Below are 25465 nucleotides of genomic sequence, written 5' to 3' on the forward strand. Positions count from 1 at the left end.
TGGTGCCTATGCAGATCGTCTGCAGCGCCGTAGTGCTCTAACAGCTTGTGTGTATTTTCTTCACAAGGAGATTGAGAATTTGTTCATTCCTCAGCACTGTTTATTGCTGTGCACCGAACTGGAGGCAGGTTGGTGGATGTGTTTGGCTCATTTGTCTGTTTTCACATTCATCTGCAGGCCAGGCAGATGAACAGTGTCCTGGTGAGAGCGGTGCCTTTCAATCAATCACTGCCTTCAACCTGTGCTGCTGGGCTGAGCAGCGCCAAGAAGTAAAACACAGGCAGCTGTTGTGCCAGCAGTACCAGTGCGACTGCGCCCGGCTGTTTGTCATCCCTCCCTCCCCAGTCTGCCTCTGTCTAGACCAGAAGAGACATGGGGAGATTTAAGAGCCCTTTCTGCCTGTGTCTCCATACACCCTCTCTTTCCTACATCTGAGACTGTGTCTAGACAAAAGTTGAGATTCCTGGGCAAAAACTGAGATAAGGGAGAAAGAAGAAATGCGACTGATCTGCAAAGCAAGTCAGAGAAAAATACAAGGTCTCACCTACATCCTCTCCTGTTGTGCCTGTATGACGTGCAGTATAACCAGACTGACCCATTACAGCAAAGCAGCTTTGTCACAGCTTCTGGTAAAAGAATGAAATAAGCAGATGACATCGGAGTAGCTTGTGCAAGTCTCTCTTTAATTACAGTGTTGGATGAAAACATTTGTTGCCTTCACATGTACTGCTGATGGGTAATGTACATTCCTGACTCTCCAGGAGCCATGTTTTCACTGGAGTTGTTCACCACAGAGGTAGTGGCTTTTTGTTTTGTTTTGTTTTTCTGCTCTCCTTTTTCTTTCAGCAAGATTCAATGATCAGGAGGATCAACAGACCCACAGCTGCAGCGGGAGCAAGCAGGGAAGCATCAGTGCAGGCAGGAGGTCCCCCAGCTGCTTTGCTACACTGCAGTGTGGACGTGAGCCATGGAGGAAACGCGGGAATGGGAAGACTCCATTAGCAAAACTAAAGCTTCAAACACAAATGCTGAATCACAAAACAGGGACTGCAGCAAAGGGTTGTAACAAGTGTTTCTGAGCAGAATTCACCTTGCAGCAGAGAAAGAAACCTTCTCATATTGTGTTCAATATTGTGCCCAGGTCTGCGGCAGGAGACCTCAATGCCCCGTGCACTGTAGCCAGCTTATCACTGTGAGGGGCTGGATGTCACCACGCCAGGTGCTGTGCCAGTACAGGCTGCCCTTGCCCTTGGCAATTGTTCATTCTGTGTAAAGCCACAGGTGATGAGCTCTTGTCTTTTCACAGAGCTGTGGAAGCTCAGTTCATAGACAGAAAATGCTTTAAGCTTTTTCTCTAAGAGTGAGTGCTTTTGGGAAAGGCAAAGCTGCTGCAGAGATAAGCAGACATGACATTGCTGCCTTCCCAAGGACAGCAGGGATACAGATATTCCCACAGAACACTTCTGAGTCCAGAGTGTTAGGAGCAGGTGGCTTAAAACCTCACTGAGATTAAAGGTCATCACAGAAATGCCCAGGTTGGAGGGGACCTCAAAGCCCACCCAGTGCCATCCCTGGCCATGGGCAGGGCTGTCCCCCACCAGCTCAGGCTGCCCAGGGCCCCATCCACCTGCAGGGATGGGGCACCCACAGCTCTCTGAGCAGCAGTGCCAGCACCTCATTGCCCTCTGAGGAAAGGATTGCTTCCTAATGCAAGCTAAATCTCTCCTCTTTTAAGTCCCACATGCTGTCACTATCAGCCCATGTAAAAAGTCATTTCTCTCCTGCTTGTAAACTCCAAGTACTGGAAGGCTGCAATGAGGTCTACCCATGGTGGTGGGCTGCAGGTAATTCTTTTCAAAAAAGACTTCTCTATGAAAATATACCTTCTCTATGAAAATATACCCATCCTTCTTTATCCTAATTAACAAATTCAAGAAGAAAACAGGCTCCTTCTGAGAATTTCTTTCTCCTGATGATGTTTTGGAAGAGCTGCTCATCACTAGATGGACTCGAATTTGAGTGTGTTGAGCTGTATTCAGAAAGCAAGTGCAGGTGGTGGTTTTGTCCTACTCTGAGTTAACACTGAACAGAAGGTAAAGTTATGGCACAAGGTTGAGATTTTATCCACATTCAGGGCCCACACCAGGCGTTAGTACAGAGGAAATATCAACTATGGCAACTTCCAAATGCTTTAATTGTTTTGGTGTTTTTTTCTGTACATGCATATTATTTTCTGTTTTGATTCAGCTCCTCACCTGGCAATTCACAAATGGCACATTTCTGCTTTTGTAAATGTGATAGAAAAATAAGCATTGGCTTATCAATGTTTTTTTCCTCATTCAATGCAATTCAATTCAATGCAGTTAAACTCATTCAGTTGAATCTTTCAATTAAGAACAGTCTGAACTGATTCCCACCACTGCGTGCACGTACCTGCTTGAAACTTTTCTGTGCCTGAGACCTCTTGAGTTACACATTCAGGCATCTGTAATTTAAATTTATAGCTGTGACCAGACTTTGAACAGCCACATTCAAATGTTATAAAAGCCCATGGGCAAAACACTAATAACATTGGTTATCAGCTTCTTCCAGGAACAGAGGATTAGATGGGAAAGCTTTGGATCAAGGTGGGACTCCTGCCTTGGTTCCAGAAGACAACTGAGAGCATGCATTGCAGCTGCCTGATGCAGTCTCTCCTTGATGTACAGCTGGAACACACACAGCCTGTGCAGCCCATCCCATGGGAAAACACTTTGTTAACCAAATAGGAAAAACAGATAATAAAAGAAGCACTGCTTGGCAGCGGTCTTTGTCTGATCTAAAGCAGAAACTGCGTGGATATTCCACAAGCTGCATAGAGAAAAAGGGGATTATATTGCTCTCTGGATTGCTTTAACTTCTCTAGGAAACAGCAGATGATTGGAATGAGGGAGCCTGCCTCTGCATATGGCTATTGTCATCATCAAGCTCTCCAGAGCCTACATGAGTTTCTAGCCAGACCTATTTCCATGTCATTTTATTCATTTACCGTATTTTATTTACAGAGATATTATAAAATATATTGTGAACTGAGTATGATAAGCATAAAGTGGATTTGGCAATGCCAAAGTCAGCATGGGGACATTATGCTGTTATGGATTTCCATTTGTTTTAAACTACGAAACACAGTAGGGGGTGAAAGATGCTGGAAACACCTACATGGACCCATCCAGAGTCCCACCTGGACACAGAGCAGGTCTAGCTAGGGACTTTCTTGGGCTTTTATTCTGGCTTTTTTTCCAAAATACAGTCTTGATCTCATTTTCTGCTAATTTAAATTAGGCACGACGTTACTTTGCACACTCTCTGTTGAGAAACATAGGTAAATAATATCTGAGGTGATACTTGGCTTTATGGTGCCTTAAAGTTAGGTGGGAAGAACTGGACCTAACTTGTTCTGTCAGAGTTCACATCTGACATGGATGTGGCCCCAGATGCACAGTCTCCCCTGGCACAGTCTTCATGTCTCTACATTCATCGTGCTATCACTCCTCACCTGGCTTTTACTTCTTGAGAGAGTCTGGAGATGAAATGCTGGTGGGTAGAAATTGCTGCTGGGCTGGCTGACCATCAGTGATGGTTGGCATCTTGTTTGATCCGAGTGTATACTGTGCAGTACAAAGTATCACTTCTTTAATTTCTCTCCTTTTATTTTTTGGCTTGGGCTTCTGTTCAATTCATCCTATTTACTCATATTTACATTGATGTAGTGGTCCTGCATGAGACTTATGCTTCTTCTCCTCCTTCTGCCCATTGCTTGATGCAGGGGTTGGATCCGTAGGTGGCAGTGCCTTCTTAACTCACCTTGGGGCCTCTTAAATTTGTATGTATGTTTTCCCTCAGGGCTGCAGATGTTTGATACTGAGTAAGTCAGCTGGAGGTGAAGGCAAAGATATTGTATGGAGTTTCTGCAAGCTCTGTCTGGCTCCTATTGCAAAGCAGAGAAGATGCTCTTGTCTTTGGTGAGAATCATATCAGTGACTCCATGTGTGAGCCAGCAGCAGTGACTCATCACTGCCTGCACACGGCTCTATGAGTGTCTGTGTTTAATGCACTCAAGGTTAGATGGCCACAGGCAAGAATCAAGCGAGTGTGTCTCGATTTTTGCTTCCACTTCAAACACAGTGTGAGGGTAGCTCTTAGAAGTGCCCCTGGGATGGATATCCAGGTTGCCCCAAAGGGTGGGAGAACCTCAGTATGAAGATCCTCATGATCTCCCTGCCAAGAGGTGTGTGGGCACGGCACTCCGTGGCACTGCACTCCTCATGCCCAGCACAAGAGCTCGAGACCTCTCCATGGCTGCCTGTTTGTGCGCGTGAATGGCATTGGATTCTGCTTCTCATTCGTAAAAGTGTGGTTAATGTTTTTACTTTTAACAGTGGAGGATCTTCATGAAAGCCTTGCGAAATTCAATATTGAAGGTGGTGTAAATAATTGGATTGACAGCACTGTTGACATATCCAAGCCACGTAAAGGCGCTGTACATCGCTGGGGGGATGTTGCAATCGCAGTGCATGTTCAAGATGTGAGTGATGAAGAACGGGAGCCAGCAGATGATGAAAACACCTGGGGGGAAAGGAAAGAGACAGATCTTGATTGCTGAAAACTGGAAAAATTCTGAGATGGAGAACAGTAAAACTTCTGTTTGTTGCTATGTCTGTCTATATCCTGAGTAACCAAATGGTAAAGAAATACTTTGCTGCTGTAAATAGACAGGTTACATCAAAAACTCTGGCCCATAGTTTCTTACTGAGCTACGTTGCCTCTTGCACTAAAAGCTGTATTAGAAAGCACATGAGCCTTCTTGCTTGTCTTTTGGCAGTGCAAACACTGGACAGCTGGACAGCTTCTTGAGCCTTCAGTACAGCCCCACGCCACATTCCTGGCTGGAGGAATACAGCCTTACTACTGGAAGCCTCCTGCCTGATTACACAAACACATTTCTGACATACAGAGTGGAACTGTTCCATCAGGGACCTGGGAAAACAGTCTGTGTCGAACACTCAGACTGTGGGCCCTAACCCTGAGTAGCTGCTGCCTGTCTTGAGGAACACAAAGCGAAGCCAGTGTGTGCTCTCACCAAGTACGATGGCTAGCATCTGGGTGGCTTTCTTCTCTTTCTGCTGTGAGATTTTTCTCCTGTTCATAGCCTTGAGAAGAGTGCTCCTCGTCTTGCCGTTAGGCATGGACTGGATCTCAAAGGCCTTGGCCGTGTGTAGGTTTTCTTTGGCATGTCCATTCTTCTCTACTTTCCCAGGGCTGTCCAAGGTGCACCGTCTAGAGACAATGGGTACAACCAGCTGGTGGTTGCTTGGTGCTGCTGGCTTGGCAAGCATTCTCTCAGGGGGGCTGGTACTGGACACCATCTCCATTTCCATGTCTATGTGACTTTCCGCCTCCTGGATGAGAAGCAAATGCACATACCATAAAGACAGGTAAATATACAGGGAGAAGCAATGAATGTTTCTTACAGAGTGAAGCTGGATGATGCTGAAGAACCATCAACACCTCTTCTCCCTCCCTGCCTTTTTAGGAGAGCATTGGAGAAAAGTCTAGAAGTTGTTTACATGTAAGAATACATTTGGGTAGATGGGTTTGACAGAACTGCAGGAAACGACTCTTGCTCCTTCATTGCACAAGGAGGTTTAGAGACGGGAGGGACACTGTCTCCACTCCCCATGTATTTGATTTCAGATTTAACAGTGTAAATAAAAACAAAACCAACAAGCAAAACCCAACACAGCCAACGCAGTCCAAGACTTAAAGTAAATAATAGAGAGGAGAAGAAAATCAAAGAGACAGAAATTGTTAAAATGTCATGGCTTTTACAGCTGATCTTTAGGTGAGCTTAGTCTGGCTTCCCGAGCTCTGTGGTGTTAAACCCCCTGCTTCACTCTAAGGAACAGGAAGAATATTTAAATTTTGAGGTTGAATGGTAACCTTTGTTCTTAGCTTATTTTTCTCCCACACTGCATACATTCATTTTGAGTCCTGAGAAGAGAGAAAAGGGGAAAGCTGAACGCTCTGAAAAACTACCACTTCTCTTTAACACTCACCACTTTGCGCTTATTAACTTGGAAACTCCCATTGGACTTCACAATAACTGTGCAGAGCTTCACGTCTTCTGGATGAGTGCATTTGTCCTAAGGGGCAAGCACCAGCTCATAGGTTACACAAGCAGATAGTAATTAGGAAGGGTTGCTGGTAGGGGAGGCATGTGGAAACACAAGCACAGGGCATGTAGCAGAAATTAATTGATGTGACTAAGGTGCTAACATGGAGAACTACTCTGGAGAGGCAGTAATGGAGGCAAGTGTCCCTCGTGTTTTTAGTGAAGGGAGGAAGCCACAGAGTTTACCTTCAGAGGCGCATGCGTGTCTGAGTCCAGGCCGTGGCTGCTGCGCTTGGTGGTGACGCGCTTCCTGCGCTTGCGGAGCACGATGTAGATCTGCACATACACTAGCAGGGTGACGATGAAGGGGACATAGAAGGAGACAACGGAGGAATACACAACGAAGGCAGGATTGGCAATGATGCATTCCTTCTCATCTGGAAGACAGAAGATTTTGGGTTCGCTGTCCCTTCTGTCAGACCCGCACCAACCTCCCCCTCCTCTGTTAGAGGATGCGCAGAGTGAAAGGAGAACTCTACCCCACAGAGCCAAGTAGATGCCAACAGCCAGCTGCAGGTGGCACAACTCACCTGCCTTGTTGAGGCCAAACAGGATTGGGCTGGAGATGGCAAATGAGAGCACCCAGACCACGGCAATCATGAGGGTGACGCGGCGCTTGGAGCTGTAGCGGGTGTTGTACAGCATTGGCATCGCTACGGCTGTGTACCTGCAGCAGGAGGGCACAGACCTACGTTATTCTGCAAGTGCTGCCTTGGGTTTATCGCCGCTGAGCCCTCACCTGTCAATGCTGATGGCACAGAGGTTCAGGATACTGGCGGTGCACATCATGACATCGAGGGTGACGAAGATATCACAGTGGATCCGACTGAACCTCCACTCCCCAACCACCTGCAGAGAGAATGCAGTCAGTGCAGGAAATCCCCAAGGAGTGCTATGGAGGGGTCTGACAGGACAGGCATCGACTGTATATCACAGGCAACACTAGTTGTACTTACAGCTCTTATTAGACATGCTTTAAATTTAATTACACCTGGCAAAGATCAGTAACGGGGAAGCTTCCTTTTGTGCCTTTGTTTATGAAACCGAGGAAGAAATTTAATGTGTATTAATTTTTGTGAACAAAATGAATTTAATTCAGAGTGAAAATCCTTTGACATGTTGCTTGTTGTGATAAAGACAAAGACTGAGAGATAATGCTTCTAGCTACCAGTAGACTTTTTCTCTTCTATTTTGCTGTTGAAACTGAACTTTGAAAATTAAATTTAATAGCAATTATTAGGACTACTGTATTTGGCATGTGATGGAAAATGTATATTTCCCTCTAATAAAAATAGAGTCCTACTGCATTTGAAAATAGAATGAATAAGATAGCTATTCTTCAGTTATTTCTGCTCTGATATACATAACCATAGGCAGCATGAAGAAGAAAGAAAGAATGACTGCATTGAAGCTTGAGTGACAGATGAATACTCAGTGATTAAAAAATCTCTTAAGAGACAAAGTCACATCAGTAACTTCGACTAGAGTTTGCCCAAAGGCAAAGGTTCCCAGCCAGATATAAGGCTGTGCAAAATCAAGTTCCTGCACTCATGGGTTTGAGTGTATGGAAAACACCGTGATCCCCATAGCTGGCCCAAAGAGAGTCAGGGCTCCTCGCAACATGGGAGCTGCTGTCAGACAGAAATACAATAGATGAGTGTAACTAATTCCAGGGGCATTAGCTACAGTCACAACCAGCCTGTGGTCATGTTAATATGCTTCAGCACATGCACAATGCTTTACATTTTTAAAGTGCCACACAAACAATAATTAACTGGAGTGATAATTAGTATTGTGGCTTCTCGACAGCCCGTGTCACATCAGCGGGTTTGTTTTGCCTTGCATTAATACTTAACGAGCTGATTGATTATGGCTTCTTCCATTGCTTGCCTCTGTTTTATCATTTCCTCTCCTAATGAAATGCCTGAAAATGAATTGCAAATTTGGTGTAGTTCCAGTCTTATGCTTTCTCTGTTGGTCGCCAGCATCCCAGCTCTTGGCTGTTTGAGGAATGCAGCCATCCCAGCCAAGGACAGGGGGAAGAACAGCTTCTGCTGCTCCACTCTTTCCTCTAGAGGCTTATTTCATTCTTTTGTGCTGTTTACTGTTGCAAGAGCCCTTCGCTGCCGGGTAAGCAGTATTTTGGAGTATTTGGCTTTCTTAAAACAATGTGCCACTCAAGTATGGCTCGGTGCTGCAGAAGCATAGAGCTCTTTTGTACCGAAGAGACATGCTAACGGCAGTAATGTGACAAGTAGCTCACTTGGGAGTCTGTTTCTCTTATATATTGTGACATAAAAGCTCTGGATTTACAACCTACTTCTACAACTGCTTGCTCTTCTTACTACTGCAGTCCTTCAGGAATAGGTTTCTGATTACTGCTCTGTGCAGTTTTACTGTGACCCTCATGATGTTGTTTTAGGCTCATTCTTGTGCTTGGGAATGCACAGATTGTTGGTGCGGTCTTGAAAACAAACTTGAGATCTTTCACTCTTGATCCCTGGATTTATAGACCAAAATTTCAATGCTATTGGGTGGTAATTCAGCCTTCTGAACAATAGCATGTTTTCAAGTGAACCTGTCATCTGCTATCATGTCTGTTCATTGAATAACTCGACTATTACAAAATTTAAAACAAAGAATCTTAGAATTATTAAGGTTGGAAAAGACCTCTAACATCATCTCGTCCAACCTACCACCAATACTACCCACTGACCACATCCCTCCACACTACATCTACCATTTCTTCAAACACCTCCAGTGATGGTGACTCCACCACTTCCCTGGGCAGCCTGATCCAATGCCTGACTACTCTTTCCAAGGATACATTCTCCCTAATAACACTTCTGGGGAAATTCTGGAGGTCTGGAAATAGCTGACGTCCAATTTGCTAAACCTTCCCCCTCGGAACTCCTTTACCATGAACCATTCAGTACTGGGAGGAAAAGCTGGTCACCTACCTCCAGATAGACCACCCAGGGCATGACCAGAGTGGCCACCAGGAGATCCGCCACCGCCAGGCTGACGATCAGGTAATTGGTGGTGGTCTGCAGGGCTTTCTCCCTGGACACAGCCATGCAGACCAACACATTGCCAAACACAATGACAAAGATGAGGAGGGTGAGCAGCACAGCATAGTAGTTATACTGAGGCTTCTGGTCTGCACTGGACTCGTTGAGCGGCTTGCTCCAGTTCCTGTCCCCAGTGTCACTGTTGTACCAGGAAAGGTTTAGGGGATCCATGAAGATGAGCTTGCCAGGTCCCAGCTCCACCCTGCACAAAGATGTTGGAAAAACAGACAAATATTGACATGTAAAATAAAACCAAAATGACCATGCGCACGTGGCCTTGCTCCTGAATTCCCATGTGCAGATGGCTGCTGAATGGTAGTGCTGCGGACATCCAGAGCACTGCTTGAGCTGATAGTCAGATACCTGGGCAAGGATTTGGGAAGTTCATTTCCATTTTGGGTTAATTCCCCCAGATTTCTGCAGTCTGGACTATCAGTAGCAGTCATTACACGAAGAAAAGGGGGGACATGTCAGAGGGTGCAGTCAAAGAATAAAGGCAAGAGCTGTTTAAAGGCAGCTGGAAGTTCTGACTGTTTGTTTGGGAGTTTCAGTTTAGAAATGGACCTTGTTTCACTTCTCAGCGCTTCCTGAGATCACCTGTTTCATTTTTGCCAAGCTGCACCTCCATAAAGACCAGCGTGATTTGAAAATCCAGCCACGTTCTCAACAGACCCTTAAAAAGGCCATTTAATTTCCTCACTAAAAGACAAAGCGAATTAGATTTATAGAACCACGTAAGTGATCAAAATAGCAAAACATTTGCAAATATCAAATTCACTTGGGAACAATGGTTTCCTTATGTTTCACTGAGCTTTTGTGCGCTTTCTTCATTCAGAGAACAATTTGTATAATAAACCCTGAAAATTTGTTGCATATGGGTCCTTAATAGCTGATAATTCAAAAAGTGTCTGTCTGACAGTGCTATCAGCGGCACTTGATAGCTCTACAAATGTCTTCTTAAAAACTGTCAAAGTGTCAGAAATTAATTAAATGTTAGCTTATGTGACTCAGAGTGAAGGGGGAAAAATCAATGCTAAATGCAGCGACAATTTCTTCTTTTCTCCCATTGCCCCTTGATAATGCAAAGCTATCTACAGAAGGCAGAAACATGCATATAATGCAGGATGGGAGGGGTGGGGGGGGAGGAAAAAGCAGGAACATAGAAAAGTATCTGGAAAGTATAAAAGGAGTTGAATGGTTTGATATGTGCAGGTTCAGCCCCTTGGCTGCTTCAGCTCCCAAGCTCTGACTGCAGTTCATTTCCAACTCGATAACTGCACAAAATTACAAAGCCATGGGTCAGGTTCATTCCAGAACCCAGAAAAAGAATGGGCATGGAAAGGTGTTTGGTCACCAAGAGGTTTGGTAAAGGCTGGGCTCTGGTTTGGGAAGCAGAACGGCTCAAGGTCAGCCCAGTTCCCTTCTACCACTGCCCGTCCCACACCAGATCATGTTCCTGTCAGGCACAGTGATGTCCCACATCAGAACTGCAGTGCTGTTGTGTTCAGCACATCTTGCATAGGTGTTTCCAAGACCATTTTGTGCAAGCCACAGTCACATCATACTGATGAACAGCAAGGTTATTTTCCAGAGCAGACTAATAAGCTGACCTTGTGCTTCTTGTAACTCACTATAATGGCTTTGGTCTGTTTCAGCTTTTATTCTGGTGGAAAAAAAGGGGAGAAGCATAAAACTGATTTTGGTTGCAAACCCAACTGCACCATCATCCTTCTCCTCTATTTTCTCTTCAGGAGTGAGCCAGGAAGTCTGCCATTATTTCACAAGCAGGAAGGGAGGATCAGCATCCCTGTCCTACTGGGAAATGCTTCTTGGTGCTGCCTAGAACAGGACGGTGCTTCATGGTCCTTCACTGCTGATGGCTTCTCAGACAGAGCAAGGAAGGGTCTTCAGTGCTTTTATCCAGATAGCTGCGTGGATGGAGGCTGGGGGATGGGATCATAAGTGCAGAGGAGAGGGAGGACGGGCACCTGTGGGAATGGGGTCAGAGCTCCACACACCACTTCCAGGGCAGCACAGAGCCAGGGCTGCTCATGCAGGGCCGTGGGACGCAGGTGTGGGCAGAGCCCTGAAACAGAACAAATTCCATCCTGAATTAACTGCAGCAAAGCCACCTTAATTCCAGCTGGGAGCCCACACGGATTGTTAGCGTGCCTGAGCTAATCCAGCTGCGGATTAACTGAGCGGTCAAGGGCAGGATGGAGCAGCAAGGTCACAGCCCTGTGCCCAGTGCCTGCCCTGATTCCTCCCCACACTGTGCAGCTCCAACCCAGCCTGAGGCTGTGTGAGAAAGGTGTTCAGAGACAGATCTGCTCCAAAGGCATTTCTGTTTCCCAGAAATCAATGTCTAAGTGATGTCTGTACACTACAGTGCCTTCCTGAATATTGTCATCCTCTTCAGAAGATGTGGAATCGATGGGCCACAGGAAAGCTGTCAAACTGACAGCCTCTCCGTCCTGCAGATGTCTCCTGGTGCTGTTTACTGGGCTCCACGGAGAATGCAATGCAGGCACCATAATTAAGGGAGATGGCGTTGTGCTGGAGAAGGGAGGTGGGGGAAGAGGAGGAGGAGTTGCTATGTTTCCCCATCCAGGAGCTCTGTGTGAGGGGAAGCAGCTCCTGGAGCAGTTGGGCTGTTTCTTGCATATGAGCCCTGAGCTGCTGTGCGTGGTGAATTCCAGGCCTAGAGAGCAAGAAGGGCAGCAGACAGAGAGCGGGGAGCTGCAGGGCATGGGGTATGCAGGGACTGAGGAGGAGCAAGGTCAGGAATTAGGAAAATACTGTGAATTTGGACTTGGCTGAGAACCAGAGGACTTGCTACTACTGCTGCTGCTGATCATGCAGACATAACATCCCTTGAATTTACTCATCTTAGAATCACTGAACTTGGAAAAGCCCTCTAAGATCACCTGGTCCAACTGTCCACCTACCACCAATGTTGCCCACTGACCGTGTCCCTCACTGCCACATCTCCATGGTTCACAAACACCTCCAGTGACGGTGACCCCACCAGCCCCCTGGGCCACTTTTATGGAGAAGAAATTTTTCCTAATGTCCAGCCCGAGTCTCCGCTGGTGCAGTTTGAGGCCATTCCCTCTCATCCTATTGCTGTTGCCTGGAAGCAGAGGCCAACACCCACCTCACCACAACCTCCTGTCACGGAGTCATAGAGAGCAATGAGGGCTCCCCTGAGCCTCCCCTTCTCCACCCTCCCATCACACCCCATTGTGCTCCAGACCCCTCACCAGCTTTGTTGCCCTTCTCTGGATATTCTCTCATTGAATTTCTTAGTGGTTCTCTCTCCAGCAATAAGATTATGCAAGCAGCAGGTTTAGCTACTTGTTCACCTCCAGATATAGAGACGAGAAGCAAAGATTTGGGTTTTTTGGAACTGAATTCTGACTTCAGCATTGCACAACCTTCATATCTATCTGATGTAACAGTTCTAACCATCAACTCCTTGTAAAAGCCTGTGGAAAAATTTCCTCTGCTCCCTTTCTCTAGGGGACCTCTTCAGAGTGGGGGTGTCTAGGGGTCTTCAATTCCGCTGTTATTTTCTCTGCACCACTCAGAGCTCTGCACTACCTCTGTGTCTAAGCCACTGACCCAACAGCAGCTCAGACAGAAGAATCACAGCAGCATCAGCTCCTCTCCTTCAGTGATGAGGAACCCCCAGCACTATTCCCACCCCAGTCAGGTTTCCAAGCTCACAGCATAGGCACCATCAAACCAGCACCCCTTTGAGCTGCCATCCCTGATCAGAGGAGGCTTAGGCTTAGGTGCCCAGAAAGACAGGAGGGCTCTTTAAGCTGCAGATCAGTGGTTTTCCTTCCAAACTGGAAGGACATATAAATAGCTTCCTCCAGCAATAATCTCCATATAGAAACCATCCTCATTGCCTTTACCCATGTAATGAGAGCTCTGGCTCCTGCCTGGTAGGCTGCTGGTGCAGAGCCATTGATTCCTATCACTCCTGGAGTAGACGTGGGTACAGGGCAGGCTGTACCATGTTCAGCATTTGGCAGATAAAGAATTTTGCAAGCTGGAGCTGCTCCAATGCAGCCCACTTGAACAGCGCTCAGCCTGGTGGAAAGGATGGGCAGACAAGGACTGTTTTTCACACCATTTGTGACTGCATGTGCTCTCAGTCCTGGACTCCTAGCCCTACCATGGAAACACTGAAGGGTTTAAGTTGCAAGAGACCCCCAGAGACCACCCGGTGCCACTCCGTGCAGTGAACAGGGACACCCACAGCTCCAGCAGTGCTCAGAGCCCCGTCCAGCCTGACCTTGGCTGTGTGCAGGGACGGGGCACCACCGCCTCTATGGGCAACCTGTGCCAGTGCCTCACCGCCCTCAGTGCCAAACCTTCTTCCTTATCTCCAGTCTCAATCTCCCCTCTTGTAGTCTGAAGCCATTTCCCTTTCTTGTATCACACAGACACCACTAAAGAGTCTGTTCCTTTCTCCCTTATTTTCAGTATGTAAGGATGAGGAATTTCTTTCTTAAAACCAAAGACCCTTCTTCTTTGGGCACACATAAAGGCAAATTGTGGAAATAACCATATTTTGCACTTCAGGTTCTAATGAAAATGGTAACGGCCACAGTGAAGGCTGAATTAGTAGCTCAGCCTCGTATGTGACTTCATTCCTGTGATCTCACATGGAGATGGCTGCTGTCACAGGCAGGTCTTCTGACTCGATAGACATCCCTTCTTATGAACTATTGCACTGCTGTAGACCTAACATCCTGTTTTGTACAAAAGACCTGATTCCTTAACACGTAAACTAATGCTAGGTCTCAGAGCAGAGCCTCTGACTAATCTAACAGCCCCCCAGCCTCATGATGCTGCTAATCCATCTTTCAGATTTTGTTCTGTATTTGAGATCATCCACCAATGTCTGCAGATAACTTTTTAATCACTGGTAGAGCTAATTATATTATTTCTCAGGAAATGAAGAGGTCAAATCTCTTCCCTCCCATCCCCAGCAGTTATCTCTAGAAGTGGTTGAAATTTAAGCAAAATATTTATACAGGCTGCCCATAGAGCTGTGGGTGCCCCATCCCTGCAGGCACTCAAGGCCAGGTGTGATGGGGCCCTGGGCAGCCTGAGCTGGTGGGGGCAGCCCTGCCCATGGCCGGGGGTGGCACTGGGTGGGCTCTGAGGTCCCCTCCAACCTGAGCAGTTTTATGAATCTATGATTTACTTTTCAGTACTGGTTAAAAGGTGCCAACTATTGAAGGATTTAGAAAATGCTTTGGCTTGGTCTGATCAGTGTTCCCCCTTTGTTTTGATACTTGTTATTTAAAGAGTGTAACTTAATTTGATTGCAAAAATAGATTGTGTTAATTCCTCTGTTGAATATACAATGTTTCCTTCCATTCAGGCTCTCAGCATCGATGCAGCACGAAACACAAGGACATGTCAGCACTGAGGCCCTCAGCCATACTTTATTAAAAGTAAATAATAATAATTCACGTTGAGGATATCAAATATTTGTCTTCCACTTATGCCATCTAACATTCATTTAGCAGCTGCTCTTTTCACTGCCACTCCTATCACTAAGCTTGTTTGCAAAAATGTTTGCCAAAAGAAGTAAATTCCAAAGGAAAGCAAAGCTGCCCTTTTTCCTCTTCCCTTTCTCCCTTTCCTCTCTGTCTCCCAGGTTTGGTAGAGTTTGCCCTGAGCTGTGCAAGACTTATATTTTCCACAAAATCCCTTTTAGTGGATGCTCTGTGTTTCATAGTGAGTGCGGACCAGAGGTGGCTGCAGCCCCTGGGGGGTGGGGAGGCTCCATGTATTCCCCTGTACAGATCAGCCAGCATTGCTCAAATTTCAAATCCTAATGATCTTTAATCATTTAATCCATGACCCAAATCAGCTCCACTGTTCTGCCTAAATCCTGACTTCCAGCACCCACCTTTGTCAGCTTTGCAAGGAAAATGGAAGTGCAATAGCACGTATGTAGTCCAGGATGTATCCTTTCCATCTCCTCCCACAGTGTGGGCACTCAGCATCAAGGAACTGAGCTCTGCAAAGCAGAAGTTGTGGCCACAGTGCTGGGAAGGACTCGGAGAGATAATGTCATTCTTGCTCTGCATCATGGCAAGTGTTTGTCAGAATGTCCCCACACAGCTTTCCAGATAAGCACAGAACTTGTTTACCTCTTATTCCTGTAATATACATTCAGCTGTAATGCTGCTGCATTCTTGTGTCCCCCTCCTAACTCAGTAATATGGCCCATGGGCACAGATTAACTACACAGCAGATCCCTTTAGCTGTTACTTGTGACAAAGGAGTGTTAATTCTTGGAAGTTCTATTGCTGCTAGGCACAGTTTTATTCCCACTGGAGGTTTTGACATTATTTCAGGTGGATTTGGCCCTTAGCTTGGGTATCAGAAGTGCCATGTGACAGGCCAAACCTGTCTGAAAGCGCCAGCAAGATGATTTTTCTGAACAAACAAACATAACCAACCCACCAACCAAACCAAAAGCTTTACAGACAGTCAGCCTGCAGAGAGTCACCAGCACTGCAAAGCCTGGCCAGACCTTTCCCTGCTGCCCTTCACACTGCAGAGGTTAGGAGGGAATTTGCAGCCATGTCCCCATGACAGCACTGCAGTGACACCATGTTGTCACCCCTCTCCCCCCCCCCCCCCCCCCATCCGGTCACCTGAGGACAACCCCTCCTGTTCACACACTGCAGGGAAGCAGCACAGAAGGGGCTGGGCATCTCTCCCCCAGCCCTTTGGCTGAGCTGATGGGAAATGCAGTATGACAAGGAGTGTCACACATGATCAGACAGCCCCGTGAGACAGCCGTGCTGCCCCGCTAGACTCACCCAATCCCTCACCGCTGTCCCATAGCAGCAGAAACCCCAGGATCTCAGCCCAGGATCAGGAGCCCCACCGCCGAGCCCTGTAGAGGTGATGAGGGGAGACTGCCTCTGTCCTGCCAATGTCTTGGGATGGGAAGGAGAGAGAAACCATCTCGGAGTCCATGTGGGTGGCATAAGTGGCTTTGCCCCCATGGTGCAGGACACACTTGTTTTCCAGGTGAGCACACAGCTGTTTTGACAGTGCACAGTCCAGCTAATCTGGACCCGTCCAGTTACAAATTCCATATCGTTTGCATATTCATTTAATCCAGAAAGTCATTAATGGGGCTCCAGATAGTCATGAATATTTCCATTCCATACGGGAGGAGCAGGTACTCTTTCCAGTGAAACACTGCAAGGAGTCACCAATGTTTTTAATTATGGAGTGCTTGGTAAAAGTAATTGTAGAAGTTAAAGTAGGGCCAAAGCCAGCACTGCCTTCAGGGACAGTTTTATTCATCAGCAATATAAATAAGGGGGCAGAGGCGACCAAATGCAAGGTGTGCATGGGCTGAACACATGCTCCCTGTCTGCTGGCAGTGAAACAAGCAGAGAAGTACAAGGAAAGCCTCTGCCAGGCACTCATCTTCCTAAAACGAATGCATTGTAACATTGCAAAAAGGAGCATGCTCCCTAACACTCATCCTGCAAAATTTCCTTCATCCTCCCATCAGAGCTCAGTCTTCTCATCCTATTTTGAAGAAATAACTTGCAGTGAGATTCCAAAGAGGTTTTATTTGCTGTTTCCCACCATATCTGTGTCTTATTTTTTTCTGCAAACTGATGTGCAACAGTGCTGAAATAACTGAATTCCCTCTCAGCATTAAATATTGTTCCAGTAAACAGAAACAAGATGAGAGAAGACTCAGGAAGGTGCGAATGTGATATCCCTTGCCTATGTATGCTGGCCTACCTCCACTGCCTCTCAGTGCTGGTGCCATCTGTACCCTCCTTGTGGAGTGCAAAGTGCAAGCACCAGACCAATGGTTTTATTCCCAACTCAGGCGTGGGGTGGGTCAGAGAGGAAAGTCCTTTTGATTTGACTTTATCACTTAGAAAGGAGATGCGTTCTTAGCGATTGATGTGCTGTCACACCAGATGCACTGGGAATGTCTTCAATGTAACGCTATTAGGGTGGACTGCTGAGAGAAACATCCCATCACTGAGCTGTTCTCCCATCCAGTCACTGCTTTACTTCAGTATTTCCTGGATGTTCTTTTCATTTTCTTATTCTTTGCTCCTATAAACTGTCTCATACGGAGGTTCTGTGATCTGAGCCTTTTGGAATCAGAAATTCAGCAGTTAACCAAATTGCAGTGTGAGGACCCGAGGGATTTTAACTTTATTATCATTATTTCTTTTCATCGTTTTCTGTCACTGCTGTAATTTCCTAATTGATTCTTCTTTCACAATAAGGAAAAGAGAAAAACAAAAACAAAACAAAACAAAAAACCCTCAAGATAAATAAAAATAACACTTGGAAAGGAAATTGCAAAGCAATACACATTATATGTAGGCAAACATCCTCCTACATAACGAATAATTGCACATTGTTATCGTGTGGAGCTCTCTTTTCATTAGCGAAGCACCTTCCAGAAGAAATGCATATGTTTCTATTCTAGAAGGGGTATTTAGAGAATATTTTGGCTTTACTGGTGGTGTGGAACAGGGAATGGCAAAATTTCTCTTCCAGAAGCACTCACCTCTGTCAGAAGCACTGAACCCAGAACTCTTCAGCTAAAGAAGCTGTGATAGCAAAGAGATTATTGTGCTTGTAATGGGGAAAAAAGCCAACAAGAAAATTCATGGGAAAAGCAGCTGCCCTTGGAAATAGATTTGACCATTAAGTTTTTGGCAAGTCCAAGCACGTAATACCCTGCAGAACCAGCACTGTGTTTTGGGGCAGCAGTTACCCCAGAGCTGTCCTGGGAAATCCCAAAACCTTCATTACTGATGCTTGACAGTGAAGAATAGACCGCTTTGTTCATCTTCATTTTCTAAAATGGAACCACCAAGGGAAGCCCAAAGGTTGGCTGTACCCTTGGTGTGAAGCTGTAAAATTAACAACTGTAATGTTTTTGTAGAATCACAGGATGGTTTGAGTTGGAAGGAACCTTGAAAGGCCGCCCGGTGCCACTCCGTGCAGTGCACAGGGACACCCACAGCTCCAGCAGTGCTCAGAGCCCCGTCCAGCCTGACCTTGGCTGTGTGCAGGGACAGGGCACCACCTCTGGGCAACCTGTGCCAGTGCCTCACCGCCCTCAGTGCCAAACCTTCTTCCTTATCTCTAGTCCAAATCCCACTTTTTAGTCTGAAGCCATTTCCACTTGTTCTATCACAGCAGATCCCTCTAAAGACTCTATCCCTTTCCTTCTTACAACCCCTTTGGATACCAAAAGGAATAGCAGTTTTAATAATCTGCTATTATTTATTTACACTGGAGGAGATCTGGAATCCCAACTTACAGATTACAACCAATGTGATATACATGTTGTACAGCCAAGGACAAGCTAACAGTAAAGACATGCAGAAATCCTGGCTAACACACAGATTTGGATGCTGAGTTTTTGATTCTTCTGTTAGTCAGACAATTAAAAATCTCTAATTATTAGCATCAGATTGCCATTAAGAAGGTGAAAATAAGGAGCTTACGCATTCACTCAATCACAGTGTGCTGAAGTATTCCTGTACAATCACAAAGACATTTTTAAAGCATCCATAACCCCACAGAGATTATAAATGATTCATGTAGTGGGACCAGAGCTGTTTTTACTATTTAATCATATTGATGGTTTTTTAAAAATGCATATATTATTAATGATTTTTTAATTAATAAGACCTTTATAACTGTGGCTTATCAAGCATGGCTAACTAAATTGGGACTTCTCCATCTGTGTGTAGATGCTAAAGGACAGTGAGCTGGTTGGGGGCACCCTGTTCTCTTAATGTTGGGAGATGCTGGATTTCCAAGCATGTAGACAAGGATCTTCCTGAACTGGTTTGTCCGAACTGGTTGCCAGAGAAAACAGAACAAGGTCTGAACTCCAACCTCGGGATCCTTCAGTCCCACAGATAATCACACTTCTCCAGTCCATTTCAGAAATATGTGAAAGCTTGAAATATGCAAATAAGGAGGTTACAGGAGGTTAGGAAAGTGCCTGTGCCAAGCAAAATCTTAATTTGTTAAAACTCCAAACTGCACGAGAAATCTAAATAGCGCCTGGGGCTACTGCTCAGATCAGACAAGTAATTTGCGAGGTGTAATCTATTGGGCAATACATTTCACTGTTCTGATGTCTTTCCTCATTTCTAGTGTTCAGGAGAATGTGATTCAGAAACCTGTGGTGTTGGTGAAGGGTTCATTTCTCTACAAAGCTGCAAATTGCGCAGTGCGTTCTCAATAGTGTTGATTTTGCTGATGCATCCACAGCGCTAGCGGTTGGCAACCTGAAAAGTGAGTAAAATCAGATACATGTATTTACCAACTAATAAGTGTGTTTTCAGCTCTCAGACAGAAACAGCTGAGGCTACAGAATCTGAAATTTGGGATAAATAATGGAACACGCACGGAAAGGAAGATAAAAATCAAACTGAATGGTAAGTGCAAGGGCTGTACAGCCACCGTGGATTTCACTTAGTTCAGCAAGACTGGATTGCACTCTGATTAGCCTTCCACAGACAGCAGTACACAGGTTTGATGTGTTTATTCAGCTCCTCTAGAAATTTGAAGTGTGGACGTCACTCTGATCATCCAGGCCTACCGACAGGGTTAGGTACTGTGATCTATTATTGACTGCTTTTATTGCGCCTTCCAGTCTATCCCTCTTTCTCCAGTGCTACAGAACACATAAGGCTGCATTTACATTTTCTGAATGGACTAATCATGGCTCTCTGCTTTGATAAAGAATGTGCAGCCTCCCACATAACCACATGGAAACCAACGGGGAAGAGTAAACCAGAAATAAACCCGTTCCAGGGGGCTGAGAGAAAAATACCCACCAAGATAATTGGGAGGGATGTACAGCAAAGAAGCAGTTGAACACAGAGTCACATCTTTTAAAAAATTATAATGCTAAAAATATCCAGATGAAGGACAGCAAGAGAAAACATGATTGAAGCGGAACAATTGGTAGGGGAGTTAATACTTATTAGCAACCGTTTTAGATTGAATATAGGTTGGTTTTGTAACAGCACAAAGAATGATGCATCTGACAGGACTTAAACAATTGCCTCCCCCTTCCCAAAGAATCTAGTTAGCAACATTCTGCTGCAAATTAATCGGTCTCAGTTGTGTGCTCCTGAAGAGTTCGCCCAAGCAAATCTACGTACTGCACGTTTTTCTCCGTAAAATGATGCAACATTTGATCCCAAACAAATCTTGGCAAACCTTTTACCCCTGAGTTCCAAACCTTATTATGCTTTAAGACATGGCCTACTGTATTTTTTCCTGTAGCCTTATAAGAATAACATTGAAGAGTCGGACAGATTTCCTTTAGTCCATCACCGCTCCTCCAGCAGAAACTGAAATGTATTGCCTGGGCAGGAGCATGAGAAAGGGGCAGCATGTGTGATATTTCTGAAAGCTGCCTCTTATCATACAAGATTTAGCATCTCAGGCATTCACTGAGCAAGTGTCCTTCCTGTATATTTATTGCCCATTGGAGAATTCATTTCCCTTGTACTTGAGACTGCCTAACCCAGATTAGCAAGAGTCTTAAACCTATGTTAACAATGTTTAGGAACTTCTAGCATCCAGACATACTGTGCCAAAAAGCTTTACAGCTAAATTACATGTGGACATGCTTTCCATCCTTTACCTCTTAGCCTTGAGATGTTGGCTATGGCCGTGTCCTTTCCAGATTCCCTGAGAGTTCAGAGGAAATTTCTGCACACAGGGTGAAACTGAAGAAGAGTTGTTATTAGATGATCATGAGGTTCATGGGCCAAACCCTTCTTATTCATATCTGAAGAGCCACAGACACTTGTGCACTTGAGGATAAGTATTCTTTTCAAAGTTCCTTGTTGTATTAGAGAATTAATACATGGTGTTTGTCAGAAATACAGTGACTTACATAAAGAAGTGCGTGAGAAAAAGGGCAAGCCTGGCAAAAGGGGGTTAAAGACAAGCAAGTAAATGCTTTGTAGAAACACAGTAGGACTTCATTCCACTGCTTCTGTCACACAGTGGAAATAGCGATGTCCAAATATTTCCAAGTAATATGAAACCCTACTTTCTTCTTTTCCTATCCAAATCCTTTTCCTATCCAAATCCTCCCTTCAGTTTCACAGGTAGATAATTCCACACAACATACTGGATACCCACAGGTAAGGCGGTTTGTATCGGTCCTCGGTGTTCTTACAGACATGGAGCACTCTGGCTGTTATACAGAGTGGATTCAGCTGCCCCATAGAACTGAAGTGTTCCATTCAGAATGTAAAATATGGCATTTTCTTGTAACTATTTTTTTAACCCTGCAGTGAACACAGGGGCATCCAGGGTAATTATGCTTCCTGAGAGGTTTTACTGTGTCCTTTTGAGATGCATCAAAATGTCAGCACTATGAGCTCTTAAAAGGTAAAACTGAATTCCAAATTTTAAGCAAGCACAGGATGTGGTGGGGGGGTAGGAGTTGATTTTTTATGTGTGTGTTTCAATGCTAAGGTGGAATTTTAGAAGAAGAATGCATAGGTAATCATACTGTGTGTGCTAGGCCTTTCTGCTCGGTGGTGTCATGGGTCTTCACTGTCAGTGCCATTGCTCAGCACTTTCAACCTGATTGCAAAATGCTGCTGTTCTTTTCCAGTTGCATTTAACAGCAAGTTTGTAACTTGCGCTGTCCATTGACCAGTGCCTGGAGCCTTTGCTAAGGGTAGCAACAGCCTGAGTGTGCAACCCCAAGAGCATACGGGGAGGAATATACTGAAACTGCACTGAAGTGCCATTAAGGGAAGTGCTGAGTATTTCTCCCAGGCAGGTGCCTTACACTTCACCAAAGCTGGGAAGGACTGAAGTGCAATCTTTATGCTTGCTGCTTTGCATGCATGCAGTGCATGCAGAGAGAGTGGATGCCAAGCTGTGATTCCTTCGTGAAAGGTGTACATATATCCACACTGCTGTTGTTCCATGGATTCACATGGGTGTAACCCCAATGGGCTGCATGGCAATATGGGGCTGTGTCGGGGGAGCGCTGTCAGGGTGGGAATGCAGGACAACATGTGACCTCTTACCTAACTGACATCACAACTGAGCCTTTCACCAGTGTGAAAGTGGCACAGAAGGAAAATGCAAAGGAAAAAGGAGGTTCTTTGCTTCTTGATACAGACCGTGTTTGCTACAACTTAACCTTTACCATCAGCCCAGCTTCACCTGGCTTTCAGAAGTTCACATCCTCTCCCTGAAGTCTGAAACTTGTAATCTTACTTTACAGATGCTGTGACACCTCACCTTATTATCAGACAATTGTGGCTCTATAGCTAACTTTAGAAACATTAGGGAAAAGGCAGGATCCAAACTCATATCTGTGTAATTCTGCTAATACACAACCATCTCTCCCAGTTTCATGATTTCAGACAGACAGAAGATCCAAAGTCTGCATTTCTCACTTTCTTTCTCACTTCATCAGATTTGCCTGGCATACATTCCCTGCCTGTGTAAGCAGAAGATAACCATGCAGTACTGTAGATCAATAGAAAGTGCTTTTACAACTCTGCTCTGAGGAATGGGACATAGGGAATAGACTCTGAAGTAGCAGAATTTCTGGGGAGTGAAAATAACAAATGGAGAAAACATGCACAAAAATTACAGACGGTGTATTTCCACTTCTTTGGTAGGGTTCTTCACACAGCTTTGATGGAGTTAGCAGTTTTGGCAATGGATTTTCCCTGGATTGCTGCAAACAAATGGCTTTTATGCAATTTCAAAAGCATAACCACAGGATTATATGATTCTGTGATATGTTTATGAACTCTTAAGATCATTCTATGGTTAAAGAGGAACGACTGAATGAGACACTGTACATGTAAGAAATATAGTCCATGCTATTTTGCAGTGAACTGTATGCACAATCTATTTGAACATTTATATCATAGTTTTCTGGCTGGCTACTTACAAAACAACAATGCTTTTTTCCCCTCCTTTTTAAGTTCTACTTGTTGAACAGTGATTCATGCTCCACATGCTGTTAACTCTATGGCTTCATGCTTTGCATGTGGGTAAGTCAGGCTGAGAGGGACTTGACTGTAAGGATGTGTGATCTGTGTAGAAACCACCTACAGTCAACAGCTTTGAACAAAAATACTTCAGTGCTGTACTGGACCCAACACAACCCTCTCATCTGCTTCCCCTGCCTCACTCCTTAGTTTCCTCTGGATTCAAAAAGCCAGATAAAACTTACAGATGAAGGACAATGGGGAAATATTAAGGTAGAAACAGGAATAATTCAGAGTTCTTTTATGCCACAGAGGTTATTATAAACCTTGCAGGATTGCTGAAATCTTGCCTTACAGGGCTGTTCTGGGAAGGCAGATAGAAACAAATCTGATGTCCTTCACTGGAAATGATAGCTCAACATCACAGCTGGTACTGGGAAGTGAGTTATAAGGTACGTGAGCTTTGCATTGCTTTATGTAAAAAAGAATAATAATAAAATTAAAATTAAATAAAAAATAAACAGTCAGTGTCATGAGATAAAAAATTTCCCTAAAGCAGTTTAACTGAACAATCTCTTTGGGGAAATGCAATGTATCTACATTGTACTCTATCTACACATCCTCCTCCTACAGCTTTCCCCGCCACTTTATTTCCATTCTATGCCTGTGAAAGCAACGTTGAGAATTAAACTTCTAGAACAAAGCCTATTTTCTTAGCATCTCTACATGCACCTCTAGTATTTAAAACCATTGTTTATTGGTTTGCAGTAAGTGTTTCAGAAGAAAAAAAATCAAGATACTCTGTGTTTTTAAATTTCAAGTCTTGCTTTCACCTACTCTATTTCAAAAGGGATCTGACAGTGTAACGACAAATATTTTCTCTTTCCATTGTCTTTATTTACATTGCTAGGCAGTGGTGAATACACCATCTATTCGTCTCTCTCCTCCATTACTGGGATATTCACAGCATTCGTATTTCTTGCAGAAAAGCATCAAGATTTGTCTCTTACCTTCAAGCCATATGAATTTCTCGAGCAGAGGCGGCAGTACTTTGTGCCAAATATATCCAAAACACCACAACTCTCCACCGTGGTTTCTTCTGAGCTCTCCCGGGTTTCCAAAGAGACTTTTCAGTATTCAGGGGCACTTTTCCTGACCGTGTGTATGCAGAGAAGCAAAAAACAAACTGGGACTTGTGCAGACGAACCTTGCTGTGGATAACCCCAAGCCAAGCTAGCAACTGCTGGAACTTCAGAAGCTCGGGGAGCACTTTGGCTTCCCGGGAAGACACGAACTGGGAGCAAAGCTTCCTGCAGAAATTCTCTGTCCATTTCCTTCAGCACATCACTGGGTGGAGAAGCGGCAGCTCCATCCCCGTTCCCAGAGCCCGCATTGGGCTCGCTGGCAGCCAGAGCCACCCCTTCCTCCCACGCCGAGATGCAAACAACCTGTTTCCACTCCAGCTCCCTGGGCTGGCCGCGAGATCCGTCCCCTTCCCTCCGTGCTCTGCCTTCCAGGGGCAAACTTGCTCCTCCAAGCCCTCCAGGAGATGGCTGCAGGGCAGCGGGCGGCTCTCCCGCCCCGGGGCTGCGGAGCGAGCGGCGGATTCAGCACCGGGAGCCGGACAGCGGCGCCGGGCGGGGCAGGGGCGGGGCGCGGCCGCGGGGCGCCCGGCGGGGTTCTCCGGGAGGACCCCGGGGGAGAGGAGCCCCGATGGACCCCGAAGGCTCCGAGGTTTCTCTGCCGCCCTGAGTCCTCCCGGCTCTGTGCACAGCTGTCGGGTTTCACGTGGAGGGCAGGCAAAACGCGGTGTGACCCCCGGGACGGGTAGGGAAGGGAAGGAGGCAGGATTTTCTGGGTAGGGGAGCTGCCTCTAGGTGTTATTTCTTCTGTATACTTTCTTTGTAAAGCAGAAGATCGATGCCAAGGAGAGAGATCGTTCTTCTGCGTTCTTCTCTGGAAGAAAAGTCCCAGTACAGTCCTATGTGTTTGGGAACCAGACCGGCTGAAATGCTCAGCAGTGCTCCTGCTCTGAACACCCTGTAGTGCTTAATAGATCTCTTTGCAATTGAAACACCACGAGAAACCATTTCCTGCAAGGATGATGAAAGTATAGCTGCTGATGCAATATTTTAATA

General features: G+C 45.4%; 1 protein-coding gene across 2 annotated transcripts; it reads right to left on the minus strand.

Moving 5' to 3' along the window:
- Positions 1-662: 662 nt before the first annotated feature.
- On the minus strand, positions 663-24959 carry DRD2 (dopamine receptor D2). Of its 2 annotated transcripts, XM_015884254.3 has the most exons (8): positions 24338-24959; positions 9172-9484; positions 6951-7060; positions 6742-6878; positions 6398-6588; positions 6096-6182; positions 5120-5438; positions 663-4605 (listed from the first exon to the last, which is right to left on the minus strand). In XM_015884254.3, the coding sequence occupies exons 2-8, from the start codon at positions 9451-9453 to the stop codon at positions 4412-4414; spliced, it is 1320 nt and encodes a 439-aa protein (XP_015739740.1). In that variant the 5' UTR covers positions 9454-9484; positions 24338-24959; the 3' UTR covers positions 663-4411. The 2 variants fall into 2 exon arrangements, with proteins under 2 accessions (XP_015739740.1, XP_015739742.1); XM_015884256.3 differs by lacking the exon at positions 6096-6182 and having other exon boundaries at positions 24338-24949.
- Between the last annotated feature and the right edge of the window lie 506 nt (positions 24960-25465).

Source organism: Coturnix japonica, chromosome 34, assembly GCF_054131305.1.
Source record: "Coturnix japonica strain WE chromosome 34, WE-NBRP24, whole genome shotgun sequence".
In the NCBI taxonomy this organism is placed as follows: domain Eukaryota; kingdom Metazoa; phylum Chordata; class Aves; order Galliformes; family Phasianidae; genus Coturnix; species Coturnix japonica.